Source organism: Oncorhynchus kisutch, linkage group LG27 (genome assembly GCF_002021735.2).
Source record: "Oncorhynchus kisutch isolate 150728-3 linkage group LG27, Okis_V2, whole genome shotgun sequence".
In the NCBI taxonomy this organism is placed as follows: domain Eukaryota; kingdom Metazoa; phylum Chordata; class Actinopteri; order Salmoniformes; family Salmonidae; genus Oncorhynchus; species Oncorhynchus kisutch.
Genome location: NC_034200.2, coordinates 6,042,447 through 6,055,335, shown reverse-complemented (window position 1 = coordinate 6,055,335; position 12,889 = coordinate 6,042,447). Strand labels below are relative to the sequence as shown.

Here is a 12,889-nt window from a genome sequence, read left to right as displayed (position 1 = left end):
CGCTCCAGCAGGTGTATCTCACTGATCATCCCTAAAGCCAACACCTCATTTGGCCGCCTTTCGTTCCAGTTCTCTGCTGCCTGTGACTGGAACGAATTGCAAAAATCGCTGAAATTGGAGACTTTTATCTCCCTCACCAACTTTAAACATCTGCTATCTGAGCAGCTAACCGATCGCTGCAGCTGTACATCGGTAAATAGCCCACCCAATTTTACCTACCTCATCCCCATACTGTTTATATTTATTTACTTTTCTGCTCTTTTGCACACCAATATCTCTACCTGTACATGACCATCTGATAATTTATCACTCCAGTGTTAATCTGCAAAATTGTAATTATTTGCCTACCTCCTCATGCCTTTTGCACACAATGTATATAGACTCTCTTTTTTTTCTACTGTGTTATTGACTTGTCAATTGTTTACTCCATGTGTAACTATGTGTTGTCTGTTCACACTGCTATGCTTTATCTTGGCCAGGTCGCAGTTGCAAATGAGAACTTGTTCTCAACTAGCCTACCTGGTTAAATAAAGGTGAAATAAATAAAATAATAAACTGCATCCAGTTTGCTGAGTAGAGTGTTGGAAGCTATTTTGTAGATGACATCGCTGAAGTCGAGGATCGGTAGGATAGTCAGTTTTACTAGGGTAAGTTTGGCGGCGTGAGTGAAGGAGGCTTTGTTGCAGAATAGAAAGCCGACTCTAGATTTGATTTTAGATTGGAGATGTTTGATATGAGTCTGGAAGGAGAGTTTACAGTCTAGCCAGACACCTAGGTACTTATAGATGTAAGACAGCAATCCATGATTTGGTTTGGTTTACCTGGAGACTGTCTTCAAAGGCTAACTTAAAGTGAAAGGGGTGATACCTAGTCAGTTGTACAACTGAATTGCATTCAACTGAAATGTGTCTTCCGAATTTAACCCAACCCCTATGAATCAGAGAGGTGCGGGGGGGGGGGGGGGGGGGCTGCCTTAAGGGTGGCCTGCCTTAATCGACATCCACGTCATCAACGCCAGGGAACAGTGTTTTAACTGCCTTGCTCAGGGGCAGAACAACATATTTTTACCTTGTCAGCTTGGGGATTTGATACAGCAACCTTTCGGTTACTGGCCCAACGCTCCTACCCGCCAGGCAACCATTTTGTAATTTGGGTGAACTACCCCTTTAAGTTGCACTTATACATGTGCAGCAATAATGTAATTGCACCAGTAACAACATTGGACTATTTATTAATAGGTTTTGTCAACAGGAAGCCGCGACAGTATCATTTGAAACTTATGTTTCAAGAATATACATTTAACTTTCAACATATATTTCCAACAGTATTGTACCTAATGAGGTAAAAACTGCTGAATCAGTCCAGAAACGTGTCGTGATTGATTTATTTTGATGATATACCAATAATCACCAAAATGGGTTTTCCCTCCCTACTGTTTATAGACACACACACACACACACACACACACACACACTACTTTTTTTGTAAAAAGAAAATATGGGTAGGCACGACCTGCCTAATTCTCACTTGAAACATCGTTTTTGGGGACTCCCGAGTGGCACAGCGCTCTAAGGCACTGCATCGCAGTGCTAGAGGCGTCACTACAGACCCAGGTTTGATCCCGGGCTGTATCACAACTGGCCGTGATCGGGAGTCCCCTAGGGGCGGTGCACAATTGGCCCAGCGTCGTCCGGGTTAGAGGAGGGTTTGGCCTGGGGGGCTTTACTTGGCTCATTGCTCTCTAGCGACTCCTTGTGGCAGGACAGGCGCCAACAGGCTGACCTCAGTCATCTGGTGACTCGAGCCTGTTGGGGAGATGCAGCGATGAGACAAGTTAGAGAAAAAGGGGGTAAAATACCAAAAAATAAAATAGTTTGTGTTTACTAGACAAAGATATCTAGATATTTAGATATGATAATATTTCATGAAGTAGTTTGGATGTAGTGAACTACTTTTTCAAAGTTACTTTAGTTAATTAAACTATATTTTTCTTAAGGGGAGCTTTAGTGTAGCTTAACTTCTAATTGGTATCTATATTTTCAGAGTAGCTTCTCCAACACTGCTCCCGAGCAATGTTGCAAGTCACTCAGCCAGGACAAACACAATGTCACTCAGCCAGGACAAACACAAAAGTTCAAAATACCACTTTTCAGTTTATACGTTTCTTTCATGTCAAACATTGAGGCATTTCTTTTATCTGGCAAGTCAATTTAATATTATTAAAATGACTGGGACTACAATTATTGTCAGAAAGAAGAGCAACAAGTATATTTTTAAACGTTGTTTTTGAATGGCATCTGTTTATAGCAACCCCTGCTGTGCTAATCTGGAAACAGATTGATTTGGGCTGAGTCAGTCGGAGACAGAGAAAAAAATACACAGCCATTCAATAAATACTGAAAGGAATGTGTTACAGGTTTGCGTCTCAAATGGCACCCTATTCCATGTTTAGTGGACTACTTTGGATGAGAACCCATAGTCTCTGGTTAAAGTAGTGCAGTACAGTGCCTTGCGAAAGTATTCGGCCCCCTTGAACTTTGCGACCTTTTGCCACATTTCAGGCTTCAAACATAAAGATATAAAACTGTATTTTTTTGTGAAGAATCAACAACAAGTGGGACACAATCATGAAGTGGACGACATTTATTGGATATTTCAAACTTTTTTAACAAATCAAAAACTGAAAAATTGGGCGTGCAAAATTATTCAGCCCCTTTACTTTCAGTGCAGCAAACTCTCTCCAGAAGTTCAGTGAGGATCTCTGAATGATCCAATGTTGACCTAAATGACTAATGATGATAAATACAATCCACCTGTGTGTAATCAAGTCTCCGTATAAATGCACCTGCACTGTGATAGTCTCAGAGGTCCGTTAAAAGCGCAGAGAGCATCATGAAGAACAAGGAACACACCAAGCAGGTCCGAGATACTGTTGTGAAGAAGTTTAAAGCCGGATTTGGATACAAAAAGATTTCCCAGGCTTTAAACATCCCAAGGAGCACTGTGCAAGCGATAATATTGAAATGGAAGGAGTATCAGACCACTGCAAATCTACCAAGACCTGGCCGTCCCTCTAAACTTTCAGCTCATACAAGGAGAAGACTGATCAGAGATGCAGCCAAGAGGCCCATGATCACTCTGGATGAACTGCAGAGATCTACAGCTGAGGTGGGAGACTCTGTCCATAGGACAACAATCAGTCGTATATTGCACAAATCTGGCCTTTATGGAAGAGTGGCAAGAAGAAAGCCATTTCTTATAGATATCCATAAAAAGTGTCGTTTAAAGTTTGCCACAAGCCACCTGGGAGACACACCAAACATGTGGAAGAAGGTGCTCTGGTCAGATGAAACCAAAATTGAACTTTTTGGCAACAATGCAAAACGTTATGTTTGGCATAAAAGCAACACAGCTCATCACCCTGAACATACCATCCCCACTGTCAAACATGGTGGTGGCAGCATCATGGTTTGGGCCTGCTTTTCTTCAGCAGGGACAGGGAAGATGGTTAAAATTGATGGGAAGATGGATGGAGCCAAATACAGGACCATTCTGGAAGAAAACCTGATGGAGTCTGCAAAAGACCTGAGACTGGGACGGAGATTTGTCTTCCAACAAGACAATGATCCAAAACATAAAGCAAAATCTACAATGGAATGGTTCAAAAATAAACATATCCAGGTGTTAGAATGGCCAAGTCAAAGTCCAGACCTGAATCCAATCGAGAATCTGTGGAAATAACTGAAAACTGCTGTTCACAAATGCTCTCCATCCAACCTCACTGAGCTCGAGCTGTTTTGCAAGGAATAGAATAGACATGGTAAAAAATAATGTAGACATGAATAAATACCTTTCTATAGCTTTACAATGGTGGGGGAGTGTTTTGAGGCGCGGTGGCTTCAAAACAGCGCCCCCTGTCAGACATCTAGTGTAACTAGAAATCATTGGTAGTTATGCTATTGAAGCTAGCTAATTGTTACCTCTCTTCTCCCCATAGGGATGGCCTCTGCTGAGCCGTTGTGCTCCAGTTTCTACCACCAGCACTGCGCTTAAGGAACAAAATAAACACCTTTGCCCTCCTGCTGCCAAGACAGACACACACCACCATGTACAGCGTGGAGGACCTCCTCATTTCTCACGGATACAAACTGCCCAAGACAAGCATCCCCTGCCCCTCTTCAACTTCATCCGCCACCGCGCCTTACGAGAAGCAGCGCCACGCCGCCGCTGATTGCCACCGTGAAATCCCAGCAGCAGAGAACCAGAGATCTGGTCGTGGTGGACCACTGAGCGGGAATGAACAGGCGGGAGACAGAGGGGCCTGCGTCTTCAGCAGCAGCAGGCAGGCACTACTGGCGAAGGGCTACCCCGGCAGCTGCGACAATGAGAGCGGCGAGGAAAGGAACCAAAGGAGAAAAGAAGCTGTCAGCGGTAACCTAGGTGACAGCCTCGCACAGCCCCTGGCCGATTCTCTCGCCACGGATAGCGGGTGAGTTTTTTTCTCTTTCTCTCTCTTTTGAGATCCCCACCATACCTTCCCTCCCTTTTTTTGTTTTGCCGGGCCCTTCGGCATTGCATGCAAAGCCAAGCCACTCAGTCTACACTGTGCAGGACGATGTGTTTTCTTCCTTCCCGTTTCCTTCCTTCCAGAGCTGCAGAACGAACACTGAGGCTGCTGCACCACTGCCTTGTCTTGCCAGATGCTGCGAATGCCACACTGTTCCCTATATAGTACACTACTTATAGGGATTAGGGTTCCATTTGGTCAAAAGAAGTGCACTGTATAAGGCAGTGGTCACCAACCTTTTCTGAGTCAAGATCACTTTCCCAGTCAAAAAGCAAGACGAGATCTACCACTCAGATAAAAAATAAATAAACATGACTTCAAAAATGTAACATTAACCTACTAAAAACCATTCTGTAGGATTGAGGTTTGTGCAGTAGGTCTAATACATTATCATAGCATATAGGCAAATGCCTGTCCAGCCAATATTGTTATTCTCAGGCCATATTTCAAAACTCAAGCTTTGATAACAAAATAGATCAGTTGGTGTAGCACTTGCGAGGCACTGTGGAGCATAAATTGAAATCATTTGCTTGTTTATTTCACTGGACTGATGGTACCTGCATCTGATGATCATGGTGCTTTCAAGACAACTGGGAACTTGAAAAAAAGAGAGAGGTCAAATCATGACGTCAGTGATCATCAGGTTGGAAAGTTGGCAGTCTAGAAAGATGCCAGAGTTTCCTACTTGAATTTCCGAGTTCAAAAAGATGTTCTCAGTCGGATCTCGTCCCCCCCCCCCCCCCCGAGTTCTCAGTTGTCATGAATGCACTGAAGTTGGAGATTTCCATTTGTTTTGAACACAGCATTAGTCTCAACGGAGGGAGGGGGAGAGCAGCAGAGGGTCTGCCTCTCACAGTACCTGCTCTCTCCTTCCTTTTCTCTGGTGAGACTGACCAGAGAGAGAGGGGAAATCATCTTCCACTTGATGGCAAAACCCCAGTCGCACCGCATCTACCTCATGCACAAATTCATATTGTTCCTATGACCAGAGAAATAAAGACACTATCGATACACTTGGCTACTCATTCAACTGGAAGCACGTTTTATGTTTTGTAATAGAGCTATATAAAAACGTAGACATGAACTCACTCATAAAAACAGCAGTTCTTTGGAGTGTTCTTTGACAGTCTCTCTCTGGTTATGGTTTTAAAAGTGATGAAATCTCACATAGGCTAGTATAAATTTTGCTGTGGCCGGTGTCGTGGATGCTGTAGGCGTGATGATTTGAGCGCAGTAGGGGCACTCGATTTAGCTACAGCTCTTCCAGTCTGCCGGGTAGGTGGAGTTTGTCTTTTCAGACAATTGAAATTGTTCAAAATGGGAACACTTTGCCCACCCGGTGCGCAGGGCTTCTGAATAAAACTAACAGGGCAAAACACAAATAAACATGTCACAAAGGGGTGCAATTGTTTATCATTAACTTTTCTATAGAAATGTTTGGATGATCGACTAAGAATGGCTAGACCGGTTGGTGACCACTGATATAGGGAGTAAGGTGCCATTTGTAATGACACCATGATGGATGATAATGTATACAGGGTTATCCTCCAATTGATTTAGTATTCGTCAATAGACTCTTCACAGTCTTTAGTACCTACAGTATGGTTGTTCAGATAGGCTACTATAGATCTATATGTAGACTCATAGTTACATGAAACTGCATAAAGCTCACAGTAGATTATATTATAGCCCTCCCTGAATTTCACTTCCTTACTACTCTAGGTTACTGATATTTAGTTTGCGTCCCATGTGGCACACTAAATTAGACTGCGTCCCAAGTGGCACACTATTCCCTATATAGTGCCCTAGGGCTCGTAGTGAGCTGTATAGGGAATAGGGTGCCATTAGGGACATTACTCTGAATGCTGTCCATTGGACTGACTGGGTGCATGCTTTAATGTGTAGATAATCAGGTGCATCACACAGCCTGAAGGCCACTCTTTTTGCAATAGATTTTCTTAGGATCATTATTACACAATTACATTAAATCCTATTTCTGGTCCTCCGAAAGGGGCGGTGAAAAAGTAGGAAGTAGCCCATATATTGTGTCAAGTTTTTCTAAGTACTCGGTTCAGAATATATCCCAGAACTTTGTTTGGAAATAAATTAGTTTATTTTTAGATTAATTTAAATTTTACAAGCCCCAATGTAGCCAAGTCTCCTGAATTGGATTGAATGGATAAGAAATAGGAAAATGGAGTTGTTTGTCACTCTGCATATGGTCACATCACGTGATGGGGAACTGGCATTTATAAACAAGTCAATAATTTCTTGCTCAGACTTGAAGCGCGCTTAGCAGTGGCAGCAGGGGCAGGCAGGCAGTGCCTTTTCCCTACATAGTGCACTACTTTTAACCAGAGAGCCTTATGAACCTTGGTGAAAAGTAGTGCACTATATAGGGAATAGGATGTCATTTGGGACGATTCCCAGCTTTCTGAATTAAGGTCAGCGTGTGTTTTAATATGCAGATCATATTGCAGTACATTTTAAATGGTAACTTCAAGGGAGTTGAGAGTCTCTGACTCAAACACTTCCATCAGATATGTGTGCTGTCTGGCTCTCCCCTCTTGGGTTGGAGATGGACAGTTGTAGATTCCTACGGCAATGTCCAAAATGGCACCCTATTCCCTATATAGTGCACTACTTAGGACCAGAGTCATATAGGCGAATCGGGGGCCATGTGGGATGCAGTACCTCTTCACCCTCAAAGCCAAAACATCAGCTTAGAGGCTAGCCAGAGATACCAGCGTTTTAAATGTCACAATTATCAATATTGCATCAAATCATGGCAGGCTGGTCAGCATTGTATCATCACAGTTAAACAAGCTTCTGCAACCTAAAATACTTCATTTCTTTTGGTGTTACCACTGCAACCTAGCCACAGTTTTGCCATTTATGTTCATGTGCAAAAACCAAATAATCATACATACAGGTTGTTAGTGTTACAACATGTTTACCGTTTATAATATGTTTTGATGTTATTGTAAATATTACATTTGTTATATTAATGAATTAATATTGTGCACTGAATTGTGCATTCTTCTCTTTCCAGGTTCTATGACGCGCCCAGCTTAACCTATTCTGAGCAGGTCGAGAGAAGAGAGCAGTTGGATGAGAGGGATGTCTTCTACTGGAGGAGGAGAGGCCAGGACTTCAGTGTCCTCCTGGATTACGCCGACGGCCAGGAGCTGAGAGCATCCGCTGGCTTTCTGAAGGCCTCTGAGGCGGCATGGCGACCACAGGCCCTGATCGCAGAGGACCATAGGGGAGAGAGGGAGAAGCTGCAGCAGCAGAAGCAGCTATGGGAAGACACCTCCATCTCCTGGCTGAGAGAGGCCGATGCGGCTCCTAGACAGTTAAGGGTAGTGACTGGGATGACTGGGGAGCGGAAGTGCCAGAGCCTGGGCACAGAGGAGTGGAAGCCTGCAGTGGGGCTGGGGAGGCAGCTGTCGGATGGGGAGGGCGAGAGGTGGGCTCAGGAGCAGCAGCACCGCCTGAGGACTCAAGAGAGCACTGGTTCTATCCTCCCCAGAACCAGAAGGATGTCCCAGTCCCTCCCCAGAGTGTTGTCACCTGCTGGAGCTACTGAACACGCAAACACACTGTCCAGTTTGGTCAGTTTCCAGCTTCGACCAGGCCAGGTTGATAGACAGCGAGTGAACAGCACCGTATTTTCCGGGCCTTATAGTCGGTATTACCACAGTGCCGCAGTCAGCAGGGACCGGTGGGTCAGGAACAGTTGGCAAAGCGTCGGACATGTTGCACTTTTACCAAAGCCCAGGTTCAGCAGGCCTGTCAAGCCTCCATCATACGAAATACACCAGCAGACTAGGGGTAGCCAGGAGATGCTCGCTGTAGCTGTAATAGATCAGCAGGGAGGGTCCAAACAACCGAAAGACAACAGGCCTGTCTATTACCCACGGGGTGGAGAATTGCAAAGACAAGACTATTTTGCACAACACTCTGCTATCTTTGGCATGGAGCCCCCCGGTTATATCCCGCCCCCGTCTTATAAGAGAGCCCTGCCCCCAATCAGGGGAGGACCAATCAACCGCAACGAAGTGGCAAACTATAAGTGGAGGGGGGAGATGAAGATACAGATGCACATGCCTATGAGCTCAGAGGCGGGAAAGTGGTTCTCCGGACAGACAGGAGGGTCGTGGCTGGAACACTACGGGGATCGGGGTATACCCTACAGGAAACAGGTTAACGCTAACCCAAACCTTAACCCTGGATACACCGAGGAGCATCTGGGTCATGTTCACTATTTACCCTTTGATAATCCGCGAGTGAGACATATCTCAGGAGGGCCTGGCGGAAATTCTCTTACTGACACTGACAAGTTTATCCGAAACATGAAGAAAGAGACTCCCTGCGCTAAGGTTTTAGGACAATCTACACACGATAGTGCCTTTCCCCCCCCACAGGGGCTCTCTCTCAATAACGACTGCCGCAAGACATCTCTCAATGACAACGACGGTGGTAGTAGTACTAGATGGTGCAACAGGGGTTTAATAAACAAAGGAAATGTAGACAGTGTAGCTCCTGATCAGAGCTGTGGTATCTATCCAACAGCTTTTCACATTAGACCTGCCCAGCAACTGATCAGGCATGTGGACCGAGGTCAAGGTGTGTCAGAAACTGTAACTCAAGTGAAAACGTCAGTCAATGAGCCTGACTCCACAGAGAAAGAGAAACCAAGAAAAACTGACTCCGAGAAAACAGAAAAAAATGAGAAAAAGAGTGTAAAACAAAAACTTAGTGAGACAATATTCTGTTTGATGTCTGTTCCCGTCCCTCTAACGCCGGGTGGTACGTCCCGTGATCAAAACAACAACAACAACGAGAAGCTACCAAGCCCAGTCCGGCCACCAAGCCCAGTGGAAAGTCCGAGTGAGAACAAAACGGGCCACTTAACAAACCAAAGTTTCCAAAGCACATCTTCAGCAGAGGCTGAGCTGCAAGCACTAACCGGTAGCATAGCGAGCAGCAGATCAAGCAGCAAAATAGTGAGAAAACTCCCTATTAAACCCCCCAAAATAAACCATCACATGGAGCTGAAACTCTCAGGTGCCTGGCCTGGGAACCAATACCGGGACCAGGAGACCCAAACTAGCCCAGAAGCCCGAAAGCCTCAGCATCCCCCTCCTCCAGGCACTGAAAACAAGGAAGCACAAGACCCTCACGTCCCTGCCCCAGGCTCCTCTGACGTCATCACCCAAGATCCCAGCGGTGTGGGCAATACTGCATTCAGCTGTCCTATAAAAGGGGTGAAGAGCCTGAAACCATCCAGCAACAGCGCCTTTTCCAGGACGGCCACTTTCTCCATTTCCAGCCAGCTGGTCAAGAGCACAGCTCAGCCGCCAGCAGCGCCACCACCACCACCACCACCCTCAGGAAACATGATGGAGGCCAAACCAGCAGCGACCTGCAGTGGGCAGGAAGCCTTCGGTCAGTTCCTGCTGAAGCCCGTCAGCAGGCGGCCATGGGACGCCATCGAGGAGCTGGAGACTATCAACAAAGAGTTCCAGGATCAGCAGCAGAAGCAGCAGCAGAGCAGCAAGAGACCCAGTGTTGACCAGTGCATTGAGGACCTCAACGAGGCCTACAAAGACATCCTAGAGCTAGGCACTGCCAGCAATAACATTTCCAACAATAGTGGTGCTGTGCAGATCCCTGAGCGGATCAAGATAAGGCTGGCGGGGGAGGCGGGGCTCAGCAAGCCCAGCAGCCTTAGGCGCAGTATCGAGAGCTGGTCTGTGTCCGTCGACCCGGAGTACGGGGAGGTTAAGAGCGCTTTCTCCAGACCTGCTGAAAGAAAATCTGTGACTTTCAGCAAGCAGCTAAGAGAGGAGCTCCCTGTCCCACCACGCAAGCCTACAGGATTCAGAGAATACAGGGTTGTTTCGAACTTGTCGCAGAGGAGAAGTAGCTGCAGTGGCAGGACAGTGAAGCTAGACCTCCCTTCGCCTTCGGAGACACCACCGCCTTGTCACTTCACCGGCCCTAGTGACTTTACTGACTCTCCTAGTGATCCCAGCAAGACCAGAGACTTCAGTCCAATGACTCCAACAACGCACACGGCAGCAGAAGTCCCCTGGGCAGATAGGCAGCCGATGCAGGACGCCTCCACACTTACGAGTCCCCCTGACTATGAGGACATATGTCAGTCTTTACAAAAGACCCGAGACTCAGAGGTTAACAAAACGTTCACCGCCATATCTAAACCTGGTGGTGGTAGCTGCGATACAGAGCCTCTAGGGGGAGCCTGTTTAGACTCTGCAGAGGAATGCCCTATTTGTAAAAGAGAGAGCGAGAGCCAGATGTCCAGACCAAGTCCAATGTCTCCGCTCCACGAGGAGTCAAGCCCAGACTTATCCGATCAAAGTAGCGCAACGATTGTTGGCGACCGTGACAGTCCACAAGGAGCTGAAACGTCTGAAGAACCAGCTGAAGGTGAAGGAGACACAAAGGTATCCTCTGACTCTGGCTCAAATCATTCAGAGGCTCAGACTATATGTTGCGATTGGAGGAAGCAGCTGTCACTCATAGATAAGAAGGTGGAGGGGAGTGTCACTGCTGAGAAGACCAAACAAAACCAAGCTCTGGCAGTGGCAGAGAACATTGGCAATCTATACAAACTTAAATGTGCTGAGGGCATTCCAGAGAATGAATCCATAGAGGAGAGGGCAGCCAGGATATTAGGGATTGATGTACCTGCAAAGTCTTTAGTCACAGGGGAGCAGCGGGTTAGCGAGACGGCAACAGAGAGTAAACCCGCTGCTAGTGAAGATACAGAAAGCAGCAGGGCAAACGAACAGACAGTACAAACACATGTGAGAGATCCAGATTCTGAGGAACTGGACTCTGGAATGGTTTCTACAGTGCCTCCTGACAGGCAGGAGGCAAAAGAAAAGGAGACACCACAGGATAACCCAGAGTACATCAGGAGTGCCAAATGGACCCATCTGGGTCGAGAAACTCCAGGTATGCAGGAGTTTCCGCCAGACAGACTACCGCTTTCGGTCCCCATTAACCCTGACCTTAAGCTGTCCCACAGCCTGGAGGGAGAGATGAGGGGCAGAGGACCCTTGCAGCGCGTAGACGCCCTGCAGGATAAGCTGGCTGCATCGCCCAGCCACCGGGTGGCGGTAGAGCGCCGGGCACGGATGAAGGAAGTGGACCCAGTGTCGCGCATGAAACGCCTCAGCATCAGGAGCACAGACTCTGGGGAGGAGGGGGCAGAGATGGAGGGGGAGACCAAGCGTGGCGGTGGGCAAGTGGAAGTGCTCTCCCTACCTGCTTCCTCCCAGAGTGATACTGTGGAAGATAGAGAGGCCTCTGAAGACACAGTGTTGCAAGATGAGGTGTCATCCCTCTCAGGTAACTACTTCATACATTTGATTTGTTCAAGTATTTTTTCTGTTGAACTGTGTTACATGTTATTCTGAATACAAGTGTTTCATCGAGTTAATAATGTAATATTTGTTACACATTTGTGCATCATTTTCACTGCAAAATACACTACAATACCAGAAGTATGTGGATGCCTGCTCGTCGAACCTCTCATTTCAAAATCATGGGCTTTAATATGGAGTTGATCCCCCCCCCCCCCCCCCCCCCGCTGCTATAACAGCCTCCACTCATCTGGGAAGGCTTTCCCCTAGATGCTGGAACATTGCTGCGGGGACTTGCTTCCATTCAGCCACAAGAGCACTGATGTTCGGCGATTAGGCCTGTAGGCCTGGCTTGCAGCCGGTGTTCCAATTCATCCCAAAGGTGTTCTATGGGGTTGAGGTCAGGGCTCTGTGCAGGACATTCAAGTTCTTCCACACCGATCTCTTCAAACCATATTTGTATGGACCTCGCTTTGTGCACAGGGGCATTGTCATGCTGAAACAGGAAAGGGCCTTCCACAAACTGTTGCCACAAAGTTGGAAGCACAGAATCGTCTAGAATGTCATTGTTTGTTGTAGCATTTAGATTTCCCTTCACTGGAACTAAGGGGCCTAGCCTGAACCATGAAAAACAGCCCCAGACCATTATTCCTCCTCTGCCAAACTTTACAGTTGGCATTATGCATTCAGGCAAGTAGCGTTCTCCTGGCATCCGCCAAACCCAGATTAGTTCGTCGGACTGCCAGATGGTGAAACTTGATTCATCACTCCAGAGAACGCGTTTCCATTGCTCCAGAATCCCATGGCGGCGAGCTTTACACCACTCTAGCCGATGCTTGGCATTGCACATAGTGATCTTACGCTTGTGTGTGGCTGCTCGGCCATGGAAACCCATTTCATTAAGCTCCCGACGAACAGTTATTGT

General features: G+C 46.7%; 1 protein-coding gene across 1 annotated transcript in view; it reads left to right on the top strand.

The window, feature by feature from the left end:
- LOC109871472 (junctional protein associated with coronary artery disease) overlaps nucleotides 1-12,889 on the top strand; it is a 30,520-nt gene that overhangs the window by 6,366 nt on the left and 11,265 nt on the right. The window contains exons 2-3 of the mRNA XM_031807315.1: nucleotides 3,998-4,489; nucleotides 7,620-11,950. Of these exons, the coding sequence (XP_031663175.1) occupies nucleotides 4,107-4,489; nucleotides 7,620-11,950 (4,714 nt within the window). The 5' untranslated portion in view covers nucleotides 3,998-4,106. The remainder of the gene's footprint in view (nucleotides 1-3,997; nucleotides 4,490-7,619; nucleotides 11,951-12,889) is intronic.